Source organism: Schistocerca serialis, chromosome 5, assembly GCF_023864345.2.
Source record: "Schistocerca serialis cubense isolate TAMUIC-IGC-003099 chromosome 5, iqSchSeri2.2, whole genome shotgun sequence".
NCBI classification, from domain to species: Eukaryota; Metazoa; Arthropoda; class Insecta; order Orthoptera; family Acrididae; genus Schistocerca; species Schistocerca serialis.
Genome location: NC_064642.1, coordinates 424,516,830 through 424,543,717, shown reverse-complemented (window position 1 = coordinate 424,543,717; position 26,888 = coordinate 424,516,830). Strand labels below are relative to the sequence as shown.

General features: G+C 45.7%; 1 protein-coding gene across 1 annotated transcript in view; it reads right to left on the bottom strand.

Moving 5' to 3' along the window:
* Positions 1-1,305: 1,305 nt before the first annotated feature.
* LOC126481980 (paired box protein Pax-1-like) overlaps positions 1,306-26,888 on the bottom strand; it is a 307,652-nt gene continuing 282,069 nt past the window's right edge. The window contains exons 3-5 of the mRNA XM_050105945.1: positions 15,828-16,081; positions 1,666-2,166; positions 1,306-1,449 (exon numbers count right to left, since the gene is read on the bottom strand). Coding sequence (XP_049961902.1) covers positions 1,306-1,449; positions 1,666-2,166; positions 15,828-16,081 — 899 coding nt within the window. The remainder of the gene's footprint in view (positions 1,450-1,665; positions 2,167-15,827; positions 16,082-26,888) is intronic.

The following is a 26,888-nucleotide window of genomic DNA, read 5'->3' as shown; positions in this document are numbered from 1 at the left end:
TGGTTGAAATGGCTCTGAGCGCTATGGGACTTAACTTCTGAGGTTGTCAGTCCCCTATAACTTAGAACTACTTAAACCTAACTAACATAAGGACATCACACACATCCATGCCCGAGGCAGGATTGGAACCTGCGACCGTAGCAGTCGCGCGGTTCCAGGCTGTAGCGCCTAAATAATAAGAGTCAACGTTTTTGAGCTGTTGATATCGAGTAATGTTCCTTAAACAGGTACAGCCTGAGGTCCGCCTCTTCCCAACAAGATATTTCGATGTCTTAGCGTGGTGTCTTCAAATATGGGAACCGGTAAGCAAAGACGAAACACCTCGGTCGCGCGGGATTAGCCGAGCGGTCTAGAGCGCTGCTGTCATGGACTGTGCAGCTGGTCCCGGCGGAGGTTCGAGTCCTCCCTCGGGCATGGGTGTGTGTGTTTGTCCTTAGGATAATTTAGGTTAAGTAGTGTGTAAGATTAGGGACTGATGACCTTCAGTCCCATAAGATTTCACACACATTTGAACACTTGAAACACCTCATAAGGATGCCGAGTTACGACATCGTGATATGGTGTAGAGAAGGCGCGAGCCACCGCCAGTCCACCCGATTCTACGAGATGACTATGACTCGGCGGGAAAGTCTAACAAATTACAGGTATTAGGTAGTGATAACGTTGCGCCTTCAAATTTCGGATAATTCCTCCTAGCTTCCTACGGAGTACAGCTGTTGTTGGCTTTTAGAAGTGTCAGTAAGTTGAGTCCCAAGCGTCGTAGCATATTGGACACGTTTTTCACATTTCGCTGCTTACAATAAGGAGAATCAACGCTGTCCTAACGTGCCCTTTCGAATCCCAGTCCCTCTATCTGCCTTTTACGATGTTAGTGCGTTGTTAAGTATTAACTTTATGGCGGTGTTCAAGAGCTTAACAATTCTTTCCAGTAAAGCTAAGGAATGGCAAGTTTGTAAATGTCTCGCCAGAGTGGAGTAGAATGCGGTAACGTAACTGCCATTATTTAGCGACAGTTGAAAGTATTATAGTTTTAGATGAAACAAGGGTACAAAATATGTTGCTAAAGGCGTTTGCTTGACAAAAAACATTATTTGCAAGATAATTTTTTTTCAGTGTATTTTGACGATTTTCGCAAAAATACTAATTTTGAGACATAACTGAAAGAGTCGAAAAAAGTCGGTGGGATTCTGCGACAGGTAAGAATTTGACGGCATTGGTAACACTTTCACAGCCTTCCCTAAATTACGAGTCGCCACTGTGCAGAAACGAGTTTCAAGTCACTGGTGTCAGCGAATAGCTTCTGTATCACTTTAGTCCAGACGCGTCGAGTTCGTAATGTTCTGGAAAGCATTCTCGGCAATCGCAGTTTGTTAGGTGAAGCGGCAGTAGCAGCGCCGTCCCCGGGACTGGCGGTGAGAGGCAGAGGCGGAGCAGCCGGTGCGCGGAGGGCTGCAGCGGCCGCAGCGGCAGCCGCGGCTAGAGCGACGTGGCCTGCCCCGCCGCGGCCGCCGCCGCCGCCAGCCCGTGGTGCGAGCCGCAGCCCTGCAGGTACATGTAGTAGCTGCTGTAGTTGTCCGCCGGGCCGGGCGCCGCCACGGGCGCGGGGGCGGCCGTCGCCGGGTGCTGCGGGGGCGGCGGCGCGCGGAAGGCGGCGGCGGCGGCTGCCGCTGCGGCGGCGGCGGCCGCGTGGTGATGCGCCAGGATGTCCGACACCGAGTGCGACGACACGGACACGGGCCACGCCGGGGGCGGCGCCGCGCCGCCCCCCACCGCGCCGCCCGCCGTCGCCGCTACGGACGGCGGGGAGGCCCCGGGCGCGCTGGCCACCTTGCCCGCGGGCCCCGGCCCGGTCGGCTGGTAGGGGTAGGCGGCCGCCGGGTAGATGGAGCCGTACAGGTGCGGGTGGTGCGCCGCCGCCGCCGCCGCCGCCACCACCGCCGCCCCCGCAGCCGTGCCGGCCGCCGCCGCCGCCGCCGCCGACGCCGGCGAGTGGTGGTGCGGGTGGTGCACGAGCGCGCCGATCTTGTTGCGCAGGATGCGGCTGATGCTGCTCACCGACGGCACGTTGTACTTGTCGCACACGCCGTCCGACAGCAGCCGGTCGCGGATCTCCCACGCGAAGATGCCGGGGTCCTTCTGCTTCAGCTCCTTGATGTACGCCACCACCTGCGGTGCAAAGCAAACCACGTACACTTGAGTTTCTGTTATATAACAAAACAGCAACAGCGCGTCATAAAATGGAACGACATGGGCGTAAAATCATCCAGGCGCTGACCATTAACGCTCTGGTAAATGAATACAGTCGAACTTTCTAATTCCCATGTTTTGGGACATCGCAATCTAGTCCCTCTGGCATCGCATACACGAGGACTCACACACTGGCAGGCGAACGCCGACGACCTGTTACTAGTGGTTTCTTCAGACAAACGGCCATCAGTGGACACCCCCAAAAATATACGTTTTTCTTATTAGATTCATTGTGCTGCCACCTACTGCCAGGTACTCCATATCAGCCTCCTCGGTAGTCATTACGTGAGACAGCAGAATGGGGCGCTCCGCGAAACTCACGAACTTCGAACGTGGTCAGGTGATTGGGTGTCACTTGTGTTATACGTTTGTAGGTGAGATTTCCACATTCCTAAACATCCCTAGGTCCACTGTTTCCGATGTGATAGTGAAGTGGAAACTTGAAGGGAGACATACAGTGCAAAAGCATACAGGCCGACCACCGTCTGTTGACTAACAGAGACCGTCCACAGTGGAAGAGGGTCGTAATGTGTAATAGGCAACCATCTATCCAGACTATCACACAGTTATTCCAGACTGCATGAGGATCCACTGCAAGTACTATGGCAGTTAGGTGAGAGGTGATAAAACTTAGATTTCATGGTCGAGCGGCTGCTCATAAGCCACACATCACGCCGGTAAATGCCAAACGACGTCTCTCTTGGTGTAACGAGCGTAAACATTGGACGACTGAACAGTGGAAAATCATTGTGTGGAGTGACGAATCACGGTACACAATGTGGCGATCCGATGCCGGGGTGTGGGTGTGGTGAATGCCCGGTGAACGTCATCTGCCAGCATGTTTAGCGCCAACAGTAAAGTTTTGCGTGACACTATCACAGCACAGACCTACACTGATTTTTAAGCAATTTCTTGCTTCTCACTGTTGAAGAGGAATTTGGTGACGGCGCCTGCATCTTTGTAACGATCGAGCACCTGTTCTTAATGCACGGCCTAAGGCGGAGCGGTTGCACGACAATAAGATCCCTGTAATAGACTGGCCTGCACAGAGTCCTGAGCCGAATCCTATAGAACATCTTTGGGAAGTTTTGGAACGTCGATTTCGTGCCAGGTCTCACGGACCGACATCGATATCTCTCCTCAGTGCAGCATTCCGTGAATAATGGGCTGCCATTCCCCAAGAAACCTTCCAGCATTTGAGTGGATGTAAGCCTGCGAGAGTGGAAGATGTAATCAAGGCTAAGGGTGGCCAAACACCATATTGAATTCCAGCAGTACCGGTGGAGGGTGCCACGACCTTGTAAGTTATTTTGAACCAGGTCTCCGGATACTTTTGATCACATATTGCATGTTGCTGAAAAGCATATTCAGCGACATCCATCGTTCAAAATACGTAATATGAACAATTAAAGAGAACGAGCCACACGGTACCTGAGAGACCCCATCGAAGAAAAAAGTTTCAGCCATCACGAATGCATAGCTACTGGTAAAGTAGAGAAAATATTCTACAAACACGCACGCATAAGCGCTACACGGTACAGACTGCCAAGCACACGCATCAGAGCATACCAATGCGCTCTCTGTGAATCGGTGGTGAGCTTCGCAGCAAGTGTATGGGCTCATAGGTTTGCTCTAACAGAACGGCAGCGAGGCTTGGACAAAGGAGCCTACCCCTGAGGCTGTCAGGGCATTTCTCACTACCTGAACAGAGGTGTTATGCGTGGTGTTGGGTGTCTTCCTTATTCACATAACGAGTGTGCCGTATGCTGCTGGCTTAAGAGGGGACGATATAATAAGCTCAAGGAAACAACAGGGGAAGATATCGAACACAAACGCCAACCAAACACTTGTCAGTGGTATGTCTGCCAATGGGAGATGGACCAAAGTGTCAAAAGTCCTGAACATCAAGGAGTCTAGGCGCGCAGTCCGGAACCGCGCGACTGCTACGGTCGCAGGTTCGAATCCTGCCTCGGGCATGGATGTGTGTGATGTCCTTAGGTTAGTTAGGTTTAAGTAGTTCTAAGTTCTAGGGGACTGATGACCACAGTAGTTAAGTCCCATAGTGCTCAGAGCCATTTGAACCATCAAGGAGTGGTTAGGGATGTATCATGCCAACCTCGGCCGTGCTTATCTGGGCATGATCCATATCCAGCGCGAATACAACGCTTTTCACGTTCTGTGGACGGCGACCGCCAATGCGGTAAATGTTGTTCCTCTGAATGCATGGTGATGTAATGTGAGCGGTACTAACACGTATGGCGAAACATAGCAGGAATCACAACGGAAACACAACAACTCACACAAACGGGGCTACCTAAATGAACTAACACAACTCATCTTCCAGACAGAACACACCATCTATAAACACATGAGATGTTACAAGCATTGTGACAGACGTCAAAGAGACGACTGGGTTAGTTCGGATGAGGGCTCTGGTACTACAGACTCCTCCAACACCGACACAGAGGTCATAACATATGAAGATCAACATGTAGATAGCCAAATACACGAACATTAAACATAGATGAACCACAGAGTCATGTGTTTCCATGTAATCGTGACTGGTTATTGTGCCAGGCACCACATTAAATGTGTAAAACATTAACCTAGCGTGAAGTAGATTGTCACATCAACATATCATAGTGAATAACCTTAGGAGTCACTGTACAGGGATGTCGGACTCCCTTGGCAGCACTGGTGAAGGGACGTCTACTACACAATCTGTCCAACCCTCTTTCATTGCTCTTCTTCAACAGTTTTTTTTCTTATGATTTCCCGTGTGTTGTGTAATATAGCTGCTCTTTCCACAAAGAAAGAGGGCAACAGATCCCTCGGCCACAGCTGCGTAGCGTGAGAGCTGCGTGGTGGGGGCCGTTGGTCCCTGCTAAGTGGACGCAGTGGAGCACTGCGGACGGCACAATACTCGTTAGATGGCGGGCCCTACTATTCCAAAGGCAGCATGAGAAAAAATTTCGAACATCGATAAACACCCACAGATTGAGTTTCTTTTGGGGGAAAAGGTAAAAAGTAAAAATAAAATAAAAATATTGATAGTCGAAGGAATCCAATATGTTTTAGTAGATTCGGAAAAGCGAAGCGATTGTCATGACAGACCGACCCTCAAACACTCTGTAGTTGGAAGTCCCATTTGACACTCTGGCAAGCGCCTTATACTGGTGTCCAAAATTAAAGGAATAGATTGCTATTTCCCCGTCTTATATCTAATTCACCGTATAATCCTACAAAACGTCAACAGATGTCTTTACGATCTTGTTCTGCACGGAAGATGGTATTCCGATCAGCGGACAACCACGCCAGCAATGACGTTGGGGTACTTATCAAGCGGGATACGGTAACCTCACTCCACAATTGCTGTGTACACGGTCACACACAGTGCAGTGTGGCACAGAGAAGACCCCTGCAGACTCTCTGCTGAAGAGAGCCACATGAAGAATGGAAGCAGGAGAGTCGTAAACTGGTATTGCCCGATGGGTTATTATGAATCGTTTTGTTATTTCTCGGATGAGGCGACAGTTTATAGAGACTGAAACTGCATCCCGAAGAAAAGTACAGGATCGATCACGTGTGACATCAGAAAGAGTGGACCGTTATTTGGCTGTAAGGACACGGCGGTACCGCCTTACAACTGCACTGCAACTGGCGTCCGGCCTCAAGGCATCCCCTGGACGAAAGATTATTAGAGACGGAACGCATCCTCGCAATGGAGAAAAAGGGAAAGAAAATTAGGCTGTTCGCTTTCCACACGAACCAGTCCGGTATTTGCTTTGTGAGATTGAGAGAAATCACGGAAAATCTAAATCGAGAAGTCCAGACGGGAATTGGTTGGTTGGTTGGTTTGGGGAAGGAGACCAGACAGCGTGGTCATCGGTCGCATCGGATTAGGGAAGGATGGGGAAGGAGGTCGGCCGTGCCCTTTCAGAGGAACCATCCCGGCATTTGCCTGGAGTGATTTAGGGAAATCACGGGAAACCTAAATCAGGATGGCCGGACGCGGGATTGAACCGTCGTCATTCCGAATGCGAGTCCAGTGTCTAACCACTGTGCCACCTCCAGACGGGAATTCCCTGTGACATTATGTGACTAGTTCCTCAGAGGTCTCAAACAAGTTTCCTTCTTTATCCTTTTCCAACTGAGTTGGTGCTCTGTCTCCACTAGCTTCATTATATACATTTTGTTAAACTCTAGCATCTGTCCTACCTTCTGTAGATCAGGAAACAGAAATTTCCTTCCAGAATCATTGCTCTCTGAGGACCCAAGTCATGGAATGAGCTCTGTTGGCAGAGAATTTTCTTCGAAAGTAACTGCAAGTGCGCCACCTGTATCATCAGCACTCATCTGCCAGTCAAGACAGTTGAAACAGGCGAGAGCAAGCAACAGCAGTTGAACTCCCTGTGTATCAAATTCTTGGTTACCTGGTTAGCCATCAGCAAAATACTTGCTTTCGTGCAAAAAAAGCAACTAATTTAATATAGGTGTCACCATCAACATACTGGTATCACATCACAGACACACTATGTGTTGAGTGCTGTCCGTCCCAGAGACACCAGACGTGTAACGAATATCACGTAAGAGCTGGTTTTGCTTCCACTACAGACTTATTATTTTGGGAAGGCTTTCACACTGGAGACGGAATTTATTAGCATTCTTCCTCAAACCTAGTAAATAGTAATTGCCAAATTAATTCCATGGGAAACAGACACACAACGTAGATAAAGTTAGAGGTTATCATACTCTTAACGTAGAGTCAGTTGTACGAAAAGGAGGTAAGTGATCGGCAGTGGCCTTTTTAAATGAACCACATACAAATTTGCCTGAACTGATTTATGATAGCACGAAGACCTCGAGCGAGAACGGTTAGATGTCGATTTGTCACATGTCCTGCCGAATGTTAGTTCCTTATATTAAACACTCCAATATTGTTCTCGGTGTGCGCCACCCATTTAAACCCGAACAGATTCTTTGAGATACTGGCGAATTCAGCAAACTTCACAGAATTTCTTCGGGTCACGAGGCAATGTCTTTTGTTCTAATGGTACAGAAAAGGTCCACTTCTAAATTGTTGCCTCATGGTATAAAACATTTTATTTTCTGAAATGCCTTCATTAAAGCTTCTGTTCGTTTAGGAATAACGATATTAGTTACTAGTTAATGTCATCTTCAGCAGTTCATTTAGCAGACTTTTATCGAAATTACGTGGAACGAGTCAGCTTACAGGCTACGTATACATGATTTATTTGTGTCTATGTTCGCCTCCGGAGCGTAGCGGTAGTGTTACCGCCTATCACACAGGGGGCCTGGGTTCGATTCCCGGCAGGGGACTGGGTGTTATGTGTCCTTCGTCATCATTTTCATCATCATTGACTCGCAAGTCGTCGATGTTGCGTCACCTAAAAACGACTTGCAATACTCGTCCGAATGGGGCCTACCGGCCAACAATGCCATACGATCATTTCATTTCGTGTGTGCCCCCGGTAGCTGAGTGGTCAGCGCGAAAGAATGTCAATCCTAAGGGCTCGGGTTCGATTCCCGGCTGGGTCGGAGATTTTCTCCACTTAGGGACTGGGTGTAGTGTTGTCCTAATCATCATCATTTCATCCCCATCGACGCGCAAGTCACCGAAGTGGCGTCAAATCGAAAGACTTGCACCCGACGAACGGTCTACCTGGCGGGAGGCCCTAGTCACACGACATTTCATTTCATAACATTTGTGTCTTTGACATTTAGAGGTTAATAAATAGAACGGTAGTTTAAACGTAGTAAGAATGAACTTATTAAAGTGTCTGACAGGTACAAAAGGAGAGTTTAAATGTAGCCTAAACTCATTTCTTCAGAGTAACTCCTTTTTTTTGTAGACGAATATTTAATTTTAATATTACGATTGATTGTACGTGGCGAATTTCATGAGCTAATTCATAAAATACGAAGATGCAATTAGAATGCGTGTCTCCGTGAAGAGGCGACTCCAAGGTGAATGTGAGCAAAAGCCAAAGATGATTCTCACTGCTCACTTTTGCGCAATCAGCATTTTCTTTTCAAGTACTAAGTTTCCACAGAAAATTGTACCATAACACACTAATGAGTATAAACATGGTAAAATTTGTTTGTTTCGAAGTGTAGCAGTTATGCGAAAAGCAGACGCTGCTGATCTTAGTTGTATGAGCAAATAAATATCATGTTTCTTTCGCTTCAAACTTTCAGCAATTTTTATATCCGTATATATTTTCCATTAACATATTCATATGCTTAATTTACTGTTGATATCCTAGTTGTTGTACAGAAGTGAATATACTGTGTTTTTCCGAAATTAAGAAAGAGTCCATTTGTAGACAACCACTTATTAATCTTTTAAAAAAGTAATTAACAGTGTTCTCTAAGCAGACTGATTACAACATTTGTGTCATCTGCAAAAAGTAGTGGCACTGTCTGATGTTCGTTTAGTGGATGGCTCCAAGGTTAACCAGGATAGGAGCCCCGCACAACAACACTCTCTCCACCGGCTTTCACAGCTGGCACGACGCAATGATGTATGCACTGTTTGCAGGAAACCGTGTGAGCCGTATACACCCATCTTAGCAGTAAATCAAGTAACATGAAAAATCACTGCATAAAATCTTCGTAAAATATTAATGAAAACGTCGTTTGCACCTCAATAACGGACATCGTGCATTCGTTCATGTGGACAGTTGCGTCTAGGTAACAACGCGTCCACAGAAATAGACATCTACGAGGGTCACTCCAAAAGAAATGCACACTATTTTTGTAAAAATACAGTTTTCATTCTGCATGTGTGAAAGTTTTACAGTGTGTAGATACATCCTTCCCGCTTGTTTTTAAACTTAGTTCAACCTGTTCCCGTGAGTGGCGGCGTCACAGCATGTCTTCAAGATGGCTGCTACACTTGACGTTCGTCAGAAGCAACGTGCTGTCATAGAATTCCTGTGCTGTGAAAACGAGACAGTAGGAAACATCCACAAGATGTTGAAAAAGGTGTATGGAGATGCTGCTGTCGATCGCAGTACAGTTAGCCAGTGGGCAAGCAGGTTTCGTGATGAAAGCGGGCACGGCAATATTGAGGATTGTCCTCGCAGTGGCAGGTCTCGTACTGCACACACTCCAGGCAATGTACAGAGAGTTAACGAATTGGTGACTGCTGACAGACGCATGTGACTATCATCTCTTTGTGAAACTGAAAGGCTCTCTTCGTGGAACAAGGTTTGCAGATGATGACTCCCTTGTGCACGCTGCCAAACAGTAGCTCCAACAGGTTGGTCCAGAATTTTACCGTGCGGGTATACAGGCGCTGGTTCCAAGATGGCGTAAGGCAGTTAAGAGGGATGGAAATTATATGTAGAAATGAAAATATTGTTCCTAAAGGATGTATCTGCACACTGTAAAACTTTGAAACATGTAGAATAAAAGGTGGATTTAAAAAAAAATATATGGTGCATTTCTTTTGGAGTGACACTCGTAATTCCTCACGGCATATTGTAAGTACGGTACGCCTTGAAGTTCGGGAGTTCATGTTAACCAGTATCTTAGATCTAGCAGTCCAGTGAATGGGTACGAGACTTGCCTAATGCTTCGTCCCACAGCAGCATCTCTGAACAGGGGTAAGTCTAAACTTGTCTCTCTTTGGGAATGACCGAACTTCTGGGTCCTGAACCCAGTCAGACTTCTTTGCTGCCTCAATGTGATCTGAAAACACGTCTCTGATCTCCACACACAGTGAGTGCTTTGTGCAGTGAAAGTAGCAATACAGGATGCTAGAACAGCTTCCATTGGTGTACTGGTGGCGGAAGTAGTGCAGCTCGCTAGCTATCAAACTCCAGCTAATTTAAATCGAACTAGAGATAGTCGGAAATTTGGGGGGAAGTTGGGCAGACGCTAGCACCGATTCAGAGGACGCGGATACATGGATAGCTCAGCTGGCAAGAGCGCAGCTTGTGAGGTGAAAGATGTGTTTACGAGTCCCGGTCGCGCAACATTTTATAATCTGCCAGTATGTTTAGTTGCCAAATTCTTATGAAGTGGCACATTCGCATGAATTTCGTGAAACACAAAATTTGCTGTACATCCTATCTCAACATAGCAACAAGTATTTTGTTGACAAAAGATCTACCATCTATCTATCTACATTTATACTCCGCAAGCCACCCAACGGTGTGTGGCGGAGGGCACTTTACGTGCCAGGTCATTACCTCCCTTTTCTGTTAAAGGGGTTTCAAACTGCAAGTATGTTTCTAAAAAGAAAATGCCAAATTGAGTTAAATAATACTTTCAAGATATTTTCATGAATTTGAATTCTCAGATAGTAATGAAAATTATTAGGAAGATTTACCACCTGCTATATAAGGAACTGAAGAAAGAACTGACACCCTCAAAAATAACAAAGCTTGTGAAGCAGATTTTATTACAGCTGAACCTTTGAAGTTGTCCTTGCCAAATAAAGCAAATTAGCTAAATTTGATTTTTGATGAAATCTAGAAAACAGAAAAAAATATCCCAGAGGAATGGAAAGTTACCTTGATACATCCACTGCATAAGGAAGATAATAAATAGGATGTAAACAACTACATAGTAATCTCTCTACTGTCAGTAGCATCTAAGTGTCTTCCAAAATTTTATCAAGTAGAATAAAAAACAATACTGGACAGCCGTTTATGTGAATATCAAGCTTGCTTTAGAGGATGGGGAGGCCATGATCAGAACAAATATTTTATCTCAACTCAGTAATTCATCACCGATTACTCAATTCAAAGGGCATTGTATTTATGTTTGTGGAAACATCAAAAGCTGTTGCGTTGTTGTTGTTGTTGTGGTCTTCAGTCTGAAGATATTCTTCACGCTACTCTGTCTTGTGCAACTTCACCTCTGATGCGCATCTTCATAGTTCCTTGTCTCCATCTGTGTTAATTACCGTCACATACGTTCATTTTAACCCTCTTACTGTATTCAAGCCTGGATTTCCCTGAGTTACATTTACCACATATACTTCCTTTCATTACCAAATTGAACATTCCTTGCGGCCTCAGACTGTGCCCTATCAACCCATCCCTTCTTTTGTCAGGTTGTGCCATAATTTTTCCCTCAGTTCGAGTGAAAAGTTTGGAAGTCTGTGGTAATGTCTTATGGGACCAAATTGCTGAGGTCATCGTTCCCTAAGCTTACGCAATACTTAATCTAACACACACACCCATGCCCGAGGGAGGACTCGAACCTCTGAGGAGGGAGCCGCGCGAGCCGTGACAAGGCGCCTGAGACCGCACGGCTACCCGCGCGGCCTAGTTCGAGTGAGAAAGTCGACATTATTTATTCGGTCTATCCACTTGTTCTTCAGCATTCTTCTGTGGCATCATGTTTAAAAAGTTTATATACAAATACCTTCAAAAAACACTTCTTAGCACTCAGATTTATATTTGATGTTAACAACATTTTCTTTTCAGAAACTCTTTCTTGTAACTTGCCACGCTGCATTTCATATCCTCCATACTTCATCCATGGTTAACCCAAAAAGCAAAACGTCTCGGCTACTCCCAATCTAACACCCTGAGCGTCATCGCCTGATTTAATTCGAAAATATGTCGTTGCTCTTGTTTTACTTTTGTTGATGTCCATCTTACGACCTCCCTTCAAGACAGGACGGCCAAAATAAAAAAAAAACTGGTGCGGTAAATGTTTCATTCACTTTAAGGTGCCAACCCAACATACATAATCCACACCCCAGGACAGATGATGGTAAGCTGCGCTACCAACCTTAAGGTGCATGAAATATTTTCCGTGTCAGTTTTATTTCGCGCACGCTATACAACTAGTTTCGGTCCAGTAATAATATTCAAGTGACAGGTTAAGATTACATCAAGTTAAAGGAAGGTTCCTTGGCGTCAGATACGTAATTGTTTTCATTAGCAGTATTTGTTGCGTAACAGTTCAGGAGTGGATAAAGAATCTGATAGTCGCAATGTAAGTTTTTCAGCATGGTGTCGTATGTTCACACTATCTAACGAGTGCTTTCTCTAACTTGAATTAGTGGAATGTTGCTGTGGCGAGGGTTGTTTGAATATTAGCAGGTGAAAACGAAAGGGCATCCATTCGACGACAACGCTACGTCTGTCATTGAAGTAAACAGGTTTACACACACATATCGCCCGTCGAAAATATTTCGAGACTGATTCTCTTCCTAGCGCGTAAGCGGCGTCAGCGCAGTAATTACTGTGGTGGTTTGAATGTTCAAATGTGGCTGGATTGCTAAGGGACCAAACTGCTGAGGTCACCGTTCCCTAGACTTACATACTACTTAAACTAACTTAAACTATCTTACGCTAAGGAGAACACACACGCCCATGCCCGAGGGAGGACTGCAACCTCTGGCGGGAGAGGCCGCGCAATCTGTGACATGGCTCCTCTAACCGAGCGGCCATTCCGCGCGGCAGGTAGTTTCAACTAACAAACAACTGTGAACAATAAATGCGCATCCGACCAGTCAGTTGTGAGGAGGCAGTGTTAACAGACCATGACATGTCAATATTATTGCATCAGAAATCGGAATGGAACAACATCTCTAAATCAAGTTTTCAAGACAGTCCGCAGAATATTTTCATGAACAGAAAGATGTGCGCGAAGTTTGTCTCGTGCACCTTGACTCCCGAACTAGAACAACGTGTGCACACCTGTCGCGACTGTATTGATATCCTAAACGCGGACAATGCTTTTCTAGAAAAAAAAACCATCACTGGTGACGAGACTTAGTGTTGTCCATTTGAAAGTACCACGAAACGACAAAATGCAAAAATTCACATGGTCGACACTTTGAATGACATTCGAGCCAATGTGGTGAACGAGTTGGACAACATCCCAAAGAAGGACGTTTCTGACAGTTTCACATGGTTGTATGAACATTCTGTGCTTTGTACTCAAGTTGGGTGGCGCGGGGGAGGTGGAGCTTTATAAGGCACCTGAACCATTTAAACAACCATCTTCACCTTTCTCTATTTGTATTAATCCGGAATCGAAACTTTTGAGACAGGCCAGATGCAGCGTAAAAATACGTGACCCACAGTGAATTGAAATATTTGAGTTAGTGGAATGTTGTTGTGGCAGGACGTGTTTTAGATAACGTAATGTTAAACATGGAAGAACCCTGGAGATGCTAAAAGGTATCAGATAGATTATATAATGGTAAGATAGAGATTTAGGAACCAGGTTTTGAATTGTAAGACATTGCCAGGGGCAGATGTGGACTCTGACCACAATCTATTGGTTATGAACTGTAGATTAAAACTGAAGAAACTGCAAAAAGGTGGGAATTTAAGGAGATGGGATCTGGATAAACTGACAGAACAAGAGGTTGTAAAGAGTTTCAGGGAGAACACTAGGGAACGATTGACAAGAATGGGGGAAAGAAATACATTAGATGAAGAATGGGTAGCTTTGAGAGATGAAATAGTGAAAGCAGCAGAGGAGCAAGTAGGTAAAAAGACGAGCACAAATAGAAATCCTTGGGTAACAGAAGAGATACTGAATTTAATTGATGAAAGGAGAAAATACAAAAATGCAGTAAACGAAGCAGGCAAAAAGGGATACAAACGTCTCAAAAATGAAATCGACAGGAAGTGCAAAATGGCTCAGCAGGGATGGCTAGAGGACAAATGTAAGGATGTAGAGGCGTCTATCACTAGGGGTAAGATAGATACTGCCTACAGGAAAATTAAAGAGACCTTTGGAGAAAAGAGAACCACTTGTATGAATATCAAGAGCTCAGATGGAAACCCAGTTCTAAGCAAAGAAGGGAAAGCAGAAAGGTGGAAGGAGTATATAGAGGGTATATACAAGGGCGATGTACTTGAGGACAATATTATGGAAATGGAAGAGGATGTAGATGAAGATGAAATGGGAGATACGATACTGCGTGAAGAGTTTGACACAGCACTGAAATACCTGAGTCGAAACATGGCCCCGGGAGTAGACAACATTCCATTAGAACTACTGACGGCCTTGGGAGAGCCAGTCATCACAAAACTCTACCATCTGGTGAGCAAGATGTATGAGACAGGCGAAATACCCTCAGGCTTCAAGAAGAATATAATAATTCCAATCCCAAAGAAAGCAGGTGTAGACAGATGTGAAAATTACCGAACTATCAGCTTAATAAGTCACAGCTGCAAAATACTAACGCGAATTCTATACAGATGAATGGAAAAACTGGTAGAAGCCGACCTCGGGGAAGATCAGTTTGATTCCGTAGAAATGTTGGAACACGTGAGGCAATACTAACCTTACTAAGATTAATGAAAGGCAAGCCTATGTTTCTAGCATTTGTAGACTTAGCGAAAGCTTTTGACAATGTTGACTGCAATACTCTATTTCAAATTCTGAAGGTGGCAGGGATAAAATACAGGGAGCGAAAGGCTATTTACAATTTGTACAGAAAGCAGATAGCAGTTATAAGAGTCGAGGGGCATGAAAGGGAAGCAGTGGTTGGGAAGGGAGTGAGACAGGGTTGTAGCCTCTCCCCGATGTTATTCAATCTGTATATTGAGCAAGCAGTAAAGGAAACAAAAGAAAAATTTGGAGTAGGTATTAAAATCCATATAGAAGAAATAAAAGCTTTGAGGTTCGCCGATGACATTGTAATTCTGTCAGAGACAGCAAAGGGCTTGGAAGAGCAGTTGAACGGAATGGACAGTGTCTTGAAAGGAGGATATAAGATGAACATCAACAAAAGCAAAACGAGGATAATGGAATGTAGTCGAATTAAGTCTGGTGATGCTGAGGGAATTAGATTAGGAAATGAGACACTTAAAGTAGTAAAGGAGTTTTGCTATTTGGGGAGCAAAATAACTGATGATGGTCGAAGTAGAGAGGATATAAAATGTAGACTGGCAATGGCAAGGAAAGCGTTTCTGAAGAAGAGAAATTTATTAACATCAAGTATAGATTTAAGTGTCAGGAAGTCGTTTCTGAAAGTATTTGTATGGAGTGTAGCCATGTATGAAAGTGAAACATGGACGATAAATAGTTTGGACAAGAAGAGAATAGAAGCTTTCGAAATGTGGTGCTACAGAAGAATGCTGAAGATTAGATGGGTAGATCACGTAACTAAGGAGGAGGTTTTGAATAGAATAGGGGAGCAGAGGAGTTTGTGGCACAACTTGACAAGACGAAGGGACCGGTTGGTAGGGCATGTTCTGAGGCATCAAGTGATCACAAGCTTAGCATTGGAGGGCAGCGTGGAGGGTAAAAATCGTAGAGGGAGACCAACAGATGAATACACTAAGCAGATTCAGAAGGATGTAGGTTGCAGTAAGTACTGGGAGATGAAGAAGCTTGCACAGGATAGAGTAGCATGGAGAGCTGCATCAAACCAGTCTCAGGGCTGAAGACCACAACAACAACAATGTTAAAACGATACCTGAAGATGTCGCTTGTCCGAAACTTGTCTGTAAATAAATATACATGTCAACAGCGTATATTTCGATAACCTCGTTCTGTAGCTACAGTGGAGCTGTGGAGCGCAGCCTAGAGGAAGTATAATAAATAGAGCGTGTGCGGTGCCTGCCTACCTTCGGCGTGGTGACGCGCGGCTTGCTGCCGCCGATGGCGCCGGGCAGGATGGATCCGGTCTCGTGGTAGCGCGCCAGGATCTTGGAGACGCAGCCGTGCGAGACGCGCAGCTGGCGCGAGATGTCGCACGGCCGGATGCCCAGCTGCGCCAGCTCCACGATGCGCATGCGCACCGCGTTGGGCAGCGGCCGCCCGTTCACGAAGACGCCGCCCAGCTGGTTCACCTCCCCGTACTGCTGCTGGCACTGCGACTCTGCAGCACAGCACGGCACGCCAGCCCTCACCTCTCTGGTCGCAGGCAAACACACTTAGCGGAAGTAGTATTGCGCACAAGAGAAGAGTCATAAGCTAATGAACTGTGATGGATTAGCACTTGCCTCCAGCCACCACGCCACCACCATATTCTACCTACACGATGAACGCGAACGCCACCCATAAAATTTCGGAGACTGTTGATAGTAATTGTGGTCGTTATTATCTGATAGTATGTATACAACCTGTGCTTAAAATTTAGACGGCCGTTTCTTTCACAGCGGTTTTCTTATCTGAAGCACGACAAGTTTAGACGAGCCAGCGCCGTGGCGTAGCGGCTGTAGGCAAGTCTGGTAAACTGCATACGACTGGTGACGTAAAACACAAACAATCGTGAGACTGGGTACCGCCTATTGGCGCTGCGGGCACGTGACGCGGCAAGGAAAATGTACAAGCGCAGCAGAGACGAATAGGGAATCATTCTTGCGTCAGTACGGGCCGCATATGGTGAAGCAGGTTGACAGAGACAACGCTGATAATCAGCAGGTAGCTATAGCCCGGAGCCTGGGAACAAGCGCATCGCACGGCGAAGCTGGTGAGGTATTCGTCTGCTACTGTCGTAAGTATCTATGGAAAGTGGTTAGCCGGCCGGAGTGGCCGAGCGGTTCTAGGTGCTTCAGTCTGGAACCGCGCGACCGCTACGGTCGCAGGTTCGAATCCTGCCTCGGGCATGAATGTGTGTGATGTCCTTAGGTTAGTTAGGTTTAATTAGTTGTAAGTTCTAGGGGACTGATGACCTCAGAAGTTAAGTCCCATAGTGCTCAGAGCCATTTGAACCATTTTGAAAGTGGTTAAAGGATGACGGTGCCGGTAGCAGGAGACAAGGTACAGGACGTCCGCGCCTCATCATTGAACATGGAGACTGGGGACTCGTACCCTCTGTAAAGTGGGATAGGCGGTGTTCTGTGGCAGATCTGACAACACAGTAAAAGGGACACAAGCGTTTCAGAGCACACCGTTCAGCCCTCACTGTTAATCACGGGGCTCCGCACTAGACGACACGTATGCGTTCCCCAACTTCATCTGAATTACGACTGAAGTGGACATCATCGAGATTAAGCCTGTGATTAATGGAAACGAGTCATCTGCTCGGTGAGTTACGGTTCTCGTTACAGCAGTTCGACAATCCTGTTCGGATGCTTTGTCATCCAGGTGAACGCCTGCTCGGAACATGTAACGCCTCACGGACACACGCCGCTAAGTGCTGTATTATGCTCTTCGAGACCTTCACCTGGCCTCGAGGTCTGTGGACTACGTGAATATTACTGAAGACCGCCTGCATCCCTTCATGCTTAAAGACTTCCCCTGCAGGAAGCAGGATAACTGTCTGTGTCACAAGGTCAAAAAAATGGTTCAAATGACTCTGAGCACTGTGGGACTTAACATTTGAGGTCATCAGTCTACTAGAACTTAGAACCAATTAAACCTAACTAACCTAAGGACATCACACACATCCATTCCCGAGGCAGGATTCGAACCTACGACCGTAGCGGTCGCACGGCTCCAGACTGAAGCGACTAGAACCGCTCGACCAGAGCGGCCGGCAAAGTCAATGCACTTTTGCATCATCGGTGACATCAGTTTCCTGAGGATTAGGCCATAGCGAATTCTCGCAAACGATTATCTCCATTTAGATCTATAATTATATTCAAAGACTCACTGTGTGGCAAAAGGTACTCCTTCTCGTACCACACCTTAACGTTTCATTCCGGTCCCTTCAGGGGAAAGAGGACTTTTTGTACATCACTATGTGAACTATCGCTTACCTAGTTCTTTTCTGCGCAAGGTGCAAAGAATATCGCTAGTTCACGCCCTGAAAGACAGATTTCGAAGTTTTCTGAGCAGGGTCCCATGAGATTTAATCGTCTTTCCTCTTCTGTCTAACAGTAAGTATGTGAGTTGTGCTGTTATGTGTACACCCTGCCTGGGCTCCAACCAGACTATGAGACATTGTTGCTCCCGCGCCGCTATTTGTAAGATGGTTGTGACTTCGACTCGCATCTACGCCCTTTGACGCTCTTTTGTTTTCCAGCGCCCGTGCTGATATTCGCTCAAAATCACAATCTCTTAGCATGTGCCAGTTCTGATGACTATGTCGGCAGGCTATATTTTAACGACCGATGACCTCAGCAGTTTGATCCCTTAAGAATTCACACACACGCTATATTTTAACAAACTGAATTCCAAACTCCAAGCTTATTAAAAGAAAAAAAAAGAAATGAAACCACCATTCATGTTTGTTACCTTTTCCGACACATTTATTCGATAGACTCCACAATTAGGCTGTCCCAGATAGTTTGCGTTTGCACTAAGATGGTGGTCTCCGCGTATTTCATTTCGTGATTATATTGAGGCCATTTCTGGGCAACAGTTTATTTGCTTCGTTGATTTAGTCAGGGGTGTCCCTGATGTTTCTAGCCTCTCTCCTCGACTGTTCTGATAGGCTGCCCCACCTAACACATGCTACATTCGCATGAAATGCGGTACAAACCCGGCTTTCGGATCGTCTTTATTATTACGAAGAAGGCTATTTATCTTTACTGACACGAGTGAAATGAAATGATCCCATGTTTCCGTAGAAGTCTAGCGTCTTTCCGGATATTGAGCCGGCATAAGATAGATAAGCGATTCTTGGCTTCTCTCTCCCTGACTCAGTCTCCACTCACCTGTATAACCACAAACACGGTATGAGTTTAACCAGTTACGTCGAGAAAACCTGAGAGATTAATCAAGAAGGACACTAGGCAGTAAAAACATTCTAAATTGACAAATTAATCAGGGAATTATCTTTTGTACGTTCGCAATCAAAAGCTCACTTTTTGCCACTCAGTCACATATGTATTGTGTCTGTAAAACTATACTCTGCATTCAGGCAGGGTAGCCTTTAAAGTGCCCTCTTCCCTTGCTAGCAAAAATGGGAACAGGGACTAAAATTTCCTGTCAAGGCAGTGGTACAGTACGATATCAGATTTCTTTTTCTATTGGCAGCGTGAAATTATACCAAGCCTTTCTACTCAATCACGTTTTTAGACGATTGTTGTTGTTGTTGTTGTGGTCTCCAGTCCAGAGACTGGTTTGATACAGCTCTCCATGCTAGTGTAGACGATTAGCTACACATAAAAAATATACTGCAGGAAGGGTGCTTTACAAACAAATAAGAGTCGTATTGAGAGTCTTTAAAAGTGCAATTACAAAAGACAATTACAAATCACCGATTGAACAATAACACCACGAAAATATGGCAAAGGGTGCACAAATTATCGCACAAAAGGCATACCGGCGTTCATTGCCAGGAAAATGGGATAACAGAAGTTCATTGGAGCCGACAAAGATTAGATATGGGTAGCGAGGAAGTGAAACAGATAGAGGGAGATTGGCAGATCACCATGAAACGGCAGCAGAACCTTTCTTAGTATCTACCTGAACGGCAGCTTGGTTCACGCGAGGCTCGGCGATTGTCCCCCATTCTCGATACAATCGTGAAAATAGCATTCATGGTATCTCAGCTTGTATGTGTGCTATCCTAGTTCTTCTGAGCTTCAGAATTCAGCGTCAGCTTAAATTAATATGTTGTCGAACCTATACGTCTGCTTAGCCCGGCCTCAGACTATACCGACCGTGAAAGCGCCCGTTGTCTCTTCGAAGTCCACCTACCATGTGTGGGATGCCTGCTCACTCTGCTTATGGATACAAACAATCGACTAACAAAAGTGAGACTAATTTTTGTGACCGAAGTGAGTCTTACTGCAGCAAGATCAAACAGGACCGTTCGCCAGTTTCACGTTGCAGGTGGATCCCTGCACGTGAGCAAAGGCTCACGCTCAAAAAAGGGCTTCCTACTAGAGGCAATCGCCATTTTAGTGTTAACTGGTAAGTTATTAATCATCAGTGGATATTGATCCAGAAAACATGGGGAAATAACTTATACCCCAAGGACCTAAGTACGTTATCATATCTCAATCTTCTCGGGAACACTTCTGAAATTAATATTCGAATTTCAGTACTTCGTAACTCATAATTTTTATATCAATGTTCCGCTCATATACTCTGCTTGTTTTACGGGATTTTTAAATAGAAATACAATATTGCCATCCTTTGTGAGAGTGACATCACGTTCCCCTGTTACATACGTCAAATTAGACAAGTAATACACCTCTGTGGTCACCTGAACGCTATGTTTGACTCACGACGCAGTTTTTATCGAACTCCTCTGTAGCTGAGTGGCCAGTGCGCCTGACTGCCATGCGGAGCACCTGGATTCAATTCACTGGAACTACTAAGCATTGTTATTTGGCGGAAGGACTGGAAAGGAGTCCACTCAGCCTCGTGAAACCAATGTAGGAGCTGCTTAAATGAAGGTCTGGAAAAACGACAACGGCCGGGAGAGCGGTAAGATGAACTCGTGCCACTCCACACCACGTCCGAATTACGTCACATGGGAAAGGATGACACGGCGGCCGGTCTTAGGGCGGTTCTCTTTGACTGATTCAGTTTTTAAATCACTTTCAACTGAACCCAGTCATTGATGATCACATCCCGTGGAGTTACCAAATGACGGTGACGCTGATTGCTCTTCCAAGAAATAGTCCCCACATTCTCCGTCTGTATCAAAATCTGCATACATATTGAGCAACCCGCCATACGGTGCAGTACCAAATTTTCCCTTTCATTTTCTCTCTCAAATGGAGCGAGGCAAAAACGAGTGCCGGCACGCCTCCATAAGAGCCCTAATTTCTCCTATCTGGTCACCGTGGTCTTTACGCGATACGTATGTTGGCGGCAGTAGAATCATTTTATAGACAGCCGCAAATGCCAATTCTCTAAATTTTCTCAATAGTGTTTTGCGAAAAAAAACTACTTCTCTCCTTCAGTAATTCCCATCTGAGTTCACGAAGCATCTCCGTAACAGTCGCGTGTTGATCTAACTTATCAGTAACAAAACCAGCGCAAACCTAGCGCCTCTGAATTGCTTCCACGTCTTCCTTTGACCCGATATGTTGTGGATCCCAAACACTCGAGCAGTACTTAAGACTGTGTCGCCCTATTCGTCTGCATTAACTTCCATTTTTCTGCATTTAGAGCAGCCATTCATCACACCACATAGAAATTGTATCTAAGTCATCCTGTATCCTCCTCAAGTCACTTAACGAAGATACTTACTGTATCCTGTAGCGTGCCGCGCGGGGTAGCCGCGCGGTCCGGGTGCCTTGTCACGGTTCGCGCGGTTCCCCACGTCTGAGGATCGAGTCTTCCCTCGGGCATGAGTGTGTGTGTTGTCCTTAGCGTTAGATTAAGTAGTGTGTAAGCCTAAGGACGGATGACCTCAGCAGTTTGGTCCCATAGGAACTTACCACCACCACACTGTAGCATCATCAGTAAACAATCCCAAATTGCCTCCCACTCTATCCGAAAGATTGTTTATTTTCAACTGTATTAAGATCAGATGTTTTAGCGGGAAAGTGTTCCCCAAACCAATAATGTATGTGTGTAGGACCTGTGAACGCGGCTGTTGTTATTCTACAAAATACTCATGTCCCTCCACACAGCATCCAAATGACTCCATACGGCTGAGGATGACACAGCATCCGAACCACATGGCGCGGTCCTCTACTACTGATCGTGGAATTTAATTTTATACAGTTACTATCGGCTCCACCTCTTTCCACGCCGTATGGATACAGGATGGGCAAAATACGGATAACACGTCCCACGAAATAACTTATGCACTCTAAGATAGGCAGCCCTGGAAGCGGATGATGTAACGTGGATTACGTGTCTTACAGTCCATCAAATAGAGGGTGTTAAAAAAGTATCCACAGTTTAAGAGATGGTAGAGTCGACCAAAAAATGATAAAAAGGCCCAGTTACATGGGCCCTAAAATGCATACCTTAAGAGCTCTAAACACTTGTTCATATTCGCTACTGTGAAACACATATCTTCCACCGCAAGCTCTTTGATGTTATAAACGACCTACAGAAAGGAATAAACGAATGAGGACACATTCCTCTGTTGTTGTCCATGGATATAGTATGATGTAAACATCTGTTACGTTGTTACAGTAAACACTGTTCACAGTTCTGGGCAAGTGCAATACATACATATAGGGGGCGATCAGAATGTTTCCGTTTGAGGTGGTGGCTGCAACATATATGCAACGCAGCGCGACTACCATGCGGGTATATAAGCACCGACCTATAGGCGAAGACTAGTGTGGCATTCGAGTCTTTCCGGGCCAGCACGGAATTTGTCGCGATCCGACACAGTAGTCCCCAAATGTCATAACGCATAGTATTGATCTCTCTCCGTTGGATTTTACGACTTCGCTCCTTTACAAAAGGCCTTGAAAGGTCGACGATTCCTGTCGGACGAAGATGTGCAGCACGCAGTGACGGACTTCTTCGCGCAACAGGACACGGTGTTTTACTAAACGGGTTTCTTCAACCTGGTGCGTAGGTGAGATGAATGCCTCAGTGCTCACGCCAGTTTTGCCTGATTGGACTATCGTTTCTGGACTGTACGGTCTTTGAATGGAAAACTTTTGTTCGACCCTTATTTATTAATTCCAAAGGGACGAGTTTACATTGTGATAGTATCTGAAAAGCTGTTACATTGTAGTTTTAGCTCTGCCCTTACCAGCAGAATGGAACTGTGTTGTTCCAAAAGGGAAACGGCAAACATGATCCTTTAGCGACAGTTCAGAAGCATGGTTGGTTGGTTTGGGGAAGGAGACCAGACAGCGCGGTCATCGGTCTCAGCGGATTAGGGAAGGACGGGGAAGGAAGTCGGCCGTGCCCTTTCAAAGGAACCATCCCGGCATTTGCCTGGAGCGATATAGGGAAATCACGGAAAACCTAAATCAGGATGGCCGGACGCGGGATTGAACCGTCGTCCTCCCGAATGCGAGTCCAGTGTCTAACCACTGCGCCACCCCGCTCGGTTCAGAAGCATGGGTTGTACGTAATTACGAGCAGAGTATACCGGAAGCTCTGTTGTTTCACAGTAATAGAGTAATACGTAGTCATTTTTTTTATTGCATTCTGCAAGTCTTTCCAAACGGCAAAGAACTTGCTTTGGAAGACGTGAGCTTAACAGTAAGAAGATGAACAAGTACTCTTAGCTCTTAAGGTATACCTTTTTGATTCCACGTTTACTAGACTTTTTGTCTCATCTTGGTCGATACTACCATCTCTCAAAATATGGATTTTTTTTTTTTTTTTTTTTAACATCCTGTGTTTGCCGGACCAATTTTGCTTTGCCACCTCGTTCGAGTACATGATTTTAATGTCAGTTTCGATATGACAGGCCATTAAATGTTTATCCAATGAGGAATGGCTGAGGTACTTTACGAAAGCTGTCTACAAAATCTACGTCTGATCTGCCACCGCCCCTACCGGTACGCTCTGCAGGTGTGGCGGCATTGTCCCTACGCCGTGTGCAGCACGTGTGGAGCTAACGAGCCGGCGCCTGCCTTGCCTTGGAGGCCGACCTGCCCACTTCCTGCTGGGGACGCGACACGTGCTGGACCGGCCGCAACCTCCCGCCCCCCCCCCCCCCTCCCCTCCTTCCCAGGCGCCACGTTTTCAAGATTCGCTGCAGAACCACTGGACACGCCAAGTGCAACGAGGCGTGTCTGAGCGCTACAGATCGAGGATCGAACTCGTTTCCCAGGACATCGCCTTCCGAGGTCGATTGGCACTGGACGCCAGCGCAACTGAAGGCGACGTCGCCATCATTTCGTCATATATTACACACGTCAACACAGCGTCACTTCGGTTAGCCTAATACCTAGGTTATGAGATACCACTTGTGATATAGAAGTCAGAATATAGTACCAAAATATAGTACTTGCTGTGTCGTCCGAACAAGACACAGCCAGGGCAGGAGCATCACAGGCGCAAGGATGCGAACTGGTGCCAGTGGCATAGGCACTCGCCACTTGCGCGAGTTCCACCAGCGCCACGGGCGGCGCTGAGGATAAAGATATCGACTTCGCCTTGGCCAATTGCCGGCCGAGTACAATCCGCCAATCACCGAACGACAACGGACAGAAGCCGACTCGGGAGACAGAAGAGCAGCTCTCGTCCACTTGGTTATATATCATCGTCCAGGGCTGACTTAGATAGGAAATGTCGTTTAGTAAAATCTTTGAAGTGAACAGATTGTTGTTGTAAATGGTTCAAAAGGCTCTGAGCACTATGGGACTTAACATCTGCTGTCATCAGTCCCCTAGAATTGAGAACTTCTTAAACCTAACTAACTTAAGGACAACACACACATCCATGCCCGAGGCAGGAATCAAACCTGCGACCGTAGCGGTCTCGCGGTTCCAGACTGAAGCGCCTAAAACCGCAAGGCCACAGCGGCCGGCCTGTTGTTGTAAATTACATTTGTTATGTACTGTAAAGTTTACTTATGATTATTTGCAGTTATCCATTGATGGCCTTTCTGTGTTCTATTACAAACAGTGTTTCAGACTTCATTATTCAAGTCACAAAGACGAGTAAGCCTTTTTAATTCATTTGTATGACTTTGTTACTAATTTGTTGGAGTGTTCTAGAACCTTTCTTTTCCTATACTGTTACCTGACCCTGGGGGATAGCTGAGTAATAGCGGCAGAGAGAAATTGTCTTAGCGGTGTACTGCACCAGACGCCGTTTCACGAAGTCCCCAACTCGGCCTACCGTAGCAACAGTGGCAACTCGGCCTCCGCAGCAGTAGCGACGATGCCTTTACAAAACTGGCGACGAGGGTTTACAAAAGTACTAGCAATGATAAAGTTCATTAATGGCCAAAGCAAAATTCGTAGTGAATGTTCTTGACTAAGTTTGCAAGGTAAACAGCTGTTTGGTGGCGCTAGATCCGGAGACAAACAGGTTCGTATCCTGGTGGGGGTGAAATTTTCACTGCCAGTACTTAGCCGGCAAGGAGAGGAAAGGAGGGTGCGCGGAGTTCCTTACCACCAGTCATTGAGCCAATGTCCCGAATTAAATTCCAAACTTCTCCACAGTTCCTCTTGAAGTGAGACTATTGATGGTGATTCGTCCATCAGATGGCGACGTCAACTCTGTGGCCCTTTGGGACTATTAGAGAGGAGTAGGCTTTGTGACGGCACCTGTTTCGCGCCTCTGCCTTCTCTCATGATCGTCTTAAAACACCTACATAACATTTGCATCACATTCACCTACACTCTGAAAATACACATACTTTCGACACGTCTCGCACACACCCACAAGTAAAGGACCAATGGGCGCGGAGGAAGAACACCCTTTCCGTGGAGGAAGAACACCCTTTCCGACAGGTGGCTGCACCCACCCAGTGGGATATCCCAGCCAACAATGCCATATGACTTCATTTTTTTATTACTGTAAAATGCAAATACATCAAACAGTATTTAGAAGGAAATACAAAGTCCCTTTTTACCTTATCCATTGCACTTTTGTTCTCCTTCTAAGTATCAAATAACGTCAAAAACCTAATTTCCCTACATCAATAGACCTACATTTTCATTTTTAAAAAATGTTGTTCAATGAAAATTATTTCATAATTTTACCTGCTTTTTTATGCATGGTGTAGACTTTTTCTGTGATCAAGTATTGTAAAATCTAAATTGTTTGTCGTCTTTTGTGGATTCAGTAAAAAAATATTCTAGTGCTAATGGAACTTTTAGACTGAGTCACGAATAAAAAGCAAGAAATAAAGCAGAAATTAAAAAGACACGAAAGCGCCAAGTTCACTACCACATAAAGTAGATTTGGCGAGAGTAGCTTTACTTCCGATGTTAGCAGATGACGCTCCCGCCCTCTCACCAGCATCAACGTCGAAACTTCCTTGCCAACCGGAGTGGCCGAGCGGTTCTTGGCGCTTCATTCCGGAACCGCGTTGCTGCTGCGGTCGCAGGTTCGAATCCTGCCTCGGGCATGGATGTGTGTGAGTTCCTTAGGTTAGTTAGGTTAAAGTAGTTCTAAGTTCTAGGGGACTGATAACCTCAGAAGTTAAGTCCCATAGTGCTCAGAGCCATTTGAACCATCTGAAACTTCCTTCCCGAGGAAACCTGACGCAGATGTTCCGCACCGTGCCATTGACGGCCTTTGTGAATGCCGCCATTTGACATGCGTTATGGAACTTTTAGACGTTCGGTTTCGACTCGTGAAGTGTGAATTGACATTAAGCCAAACTGTTTTGCGAATTTAATGTATATGGACGGCGGCGCAATGGCAGTGTGTTACAAGGATACATCGCAAAATCCTTTCGACCGCTCAACAAACTCGCAAGACACTGTAATTCTATTCGATAGCATCACGAGTCAAATTCCTGCGCGGCCTTGGAGATTCTGGTATCTATGCCAACTTCCTGCGTTTGCGTTCTCACACTGAACTCGCTTCCGGAAAGAATTTAGATTTTCCGTGATTTTCCTAAATCGCTAAAGGCAAATACTGGGACGGTTCTTTTGAAAAGCACACTATCAATTTCCTTAGCCACCTGTCCCCAACTCAAAGTTGTGCTCCGTCTCTAATTATCTCGCCGTAGACCGGACATCAAACCTTCATCTTCCTTCATGTCTGCTAGAGACTTCTACACTTATCCTATAGTCGTACTTATTAAGAAGATGATTTTCTCTTTAAACGTGTACTGCGTTATGATGTTGAGCCTACTATGAGAGATGGAAGTGGACTCCAGAACTGAGATTCGCAACATTACAGTGTGTTTGAGTTAACGACATCAGTTTTGAATTTCCTAGAAGATCCAC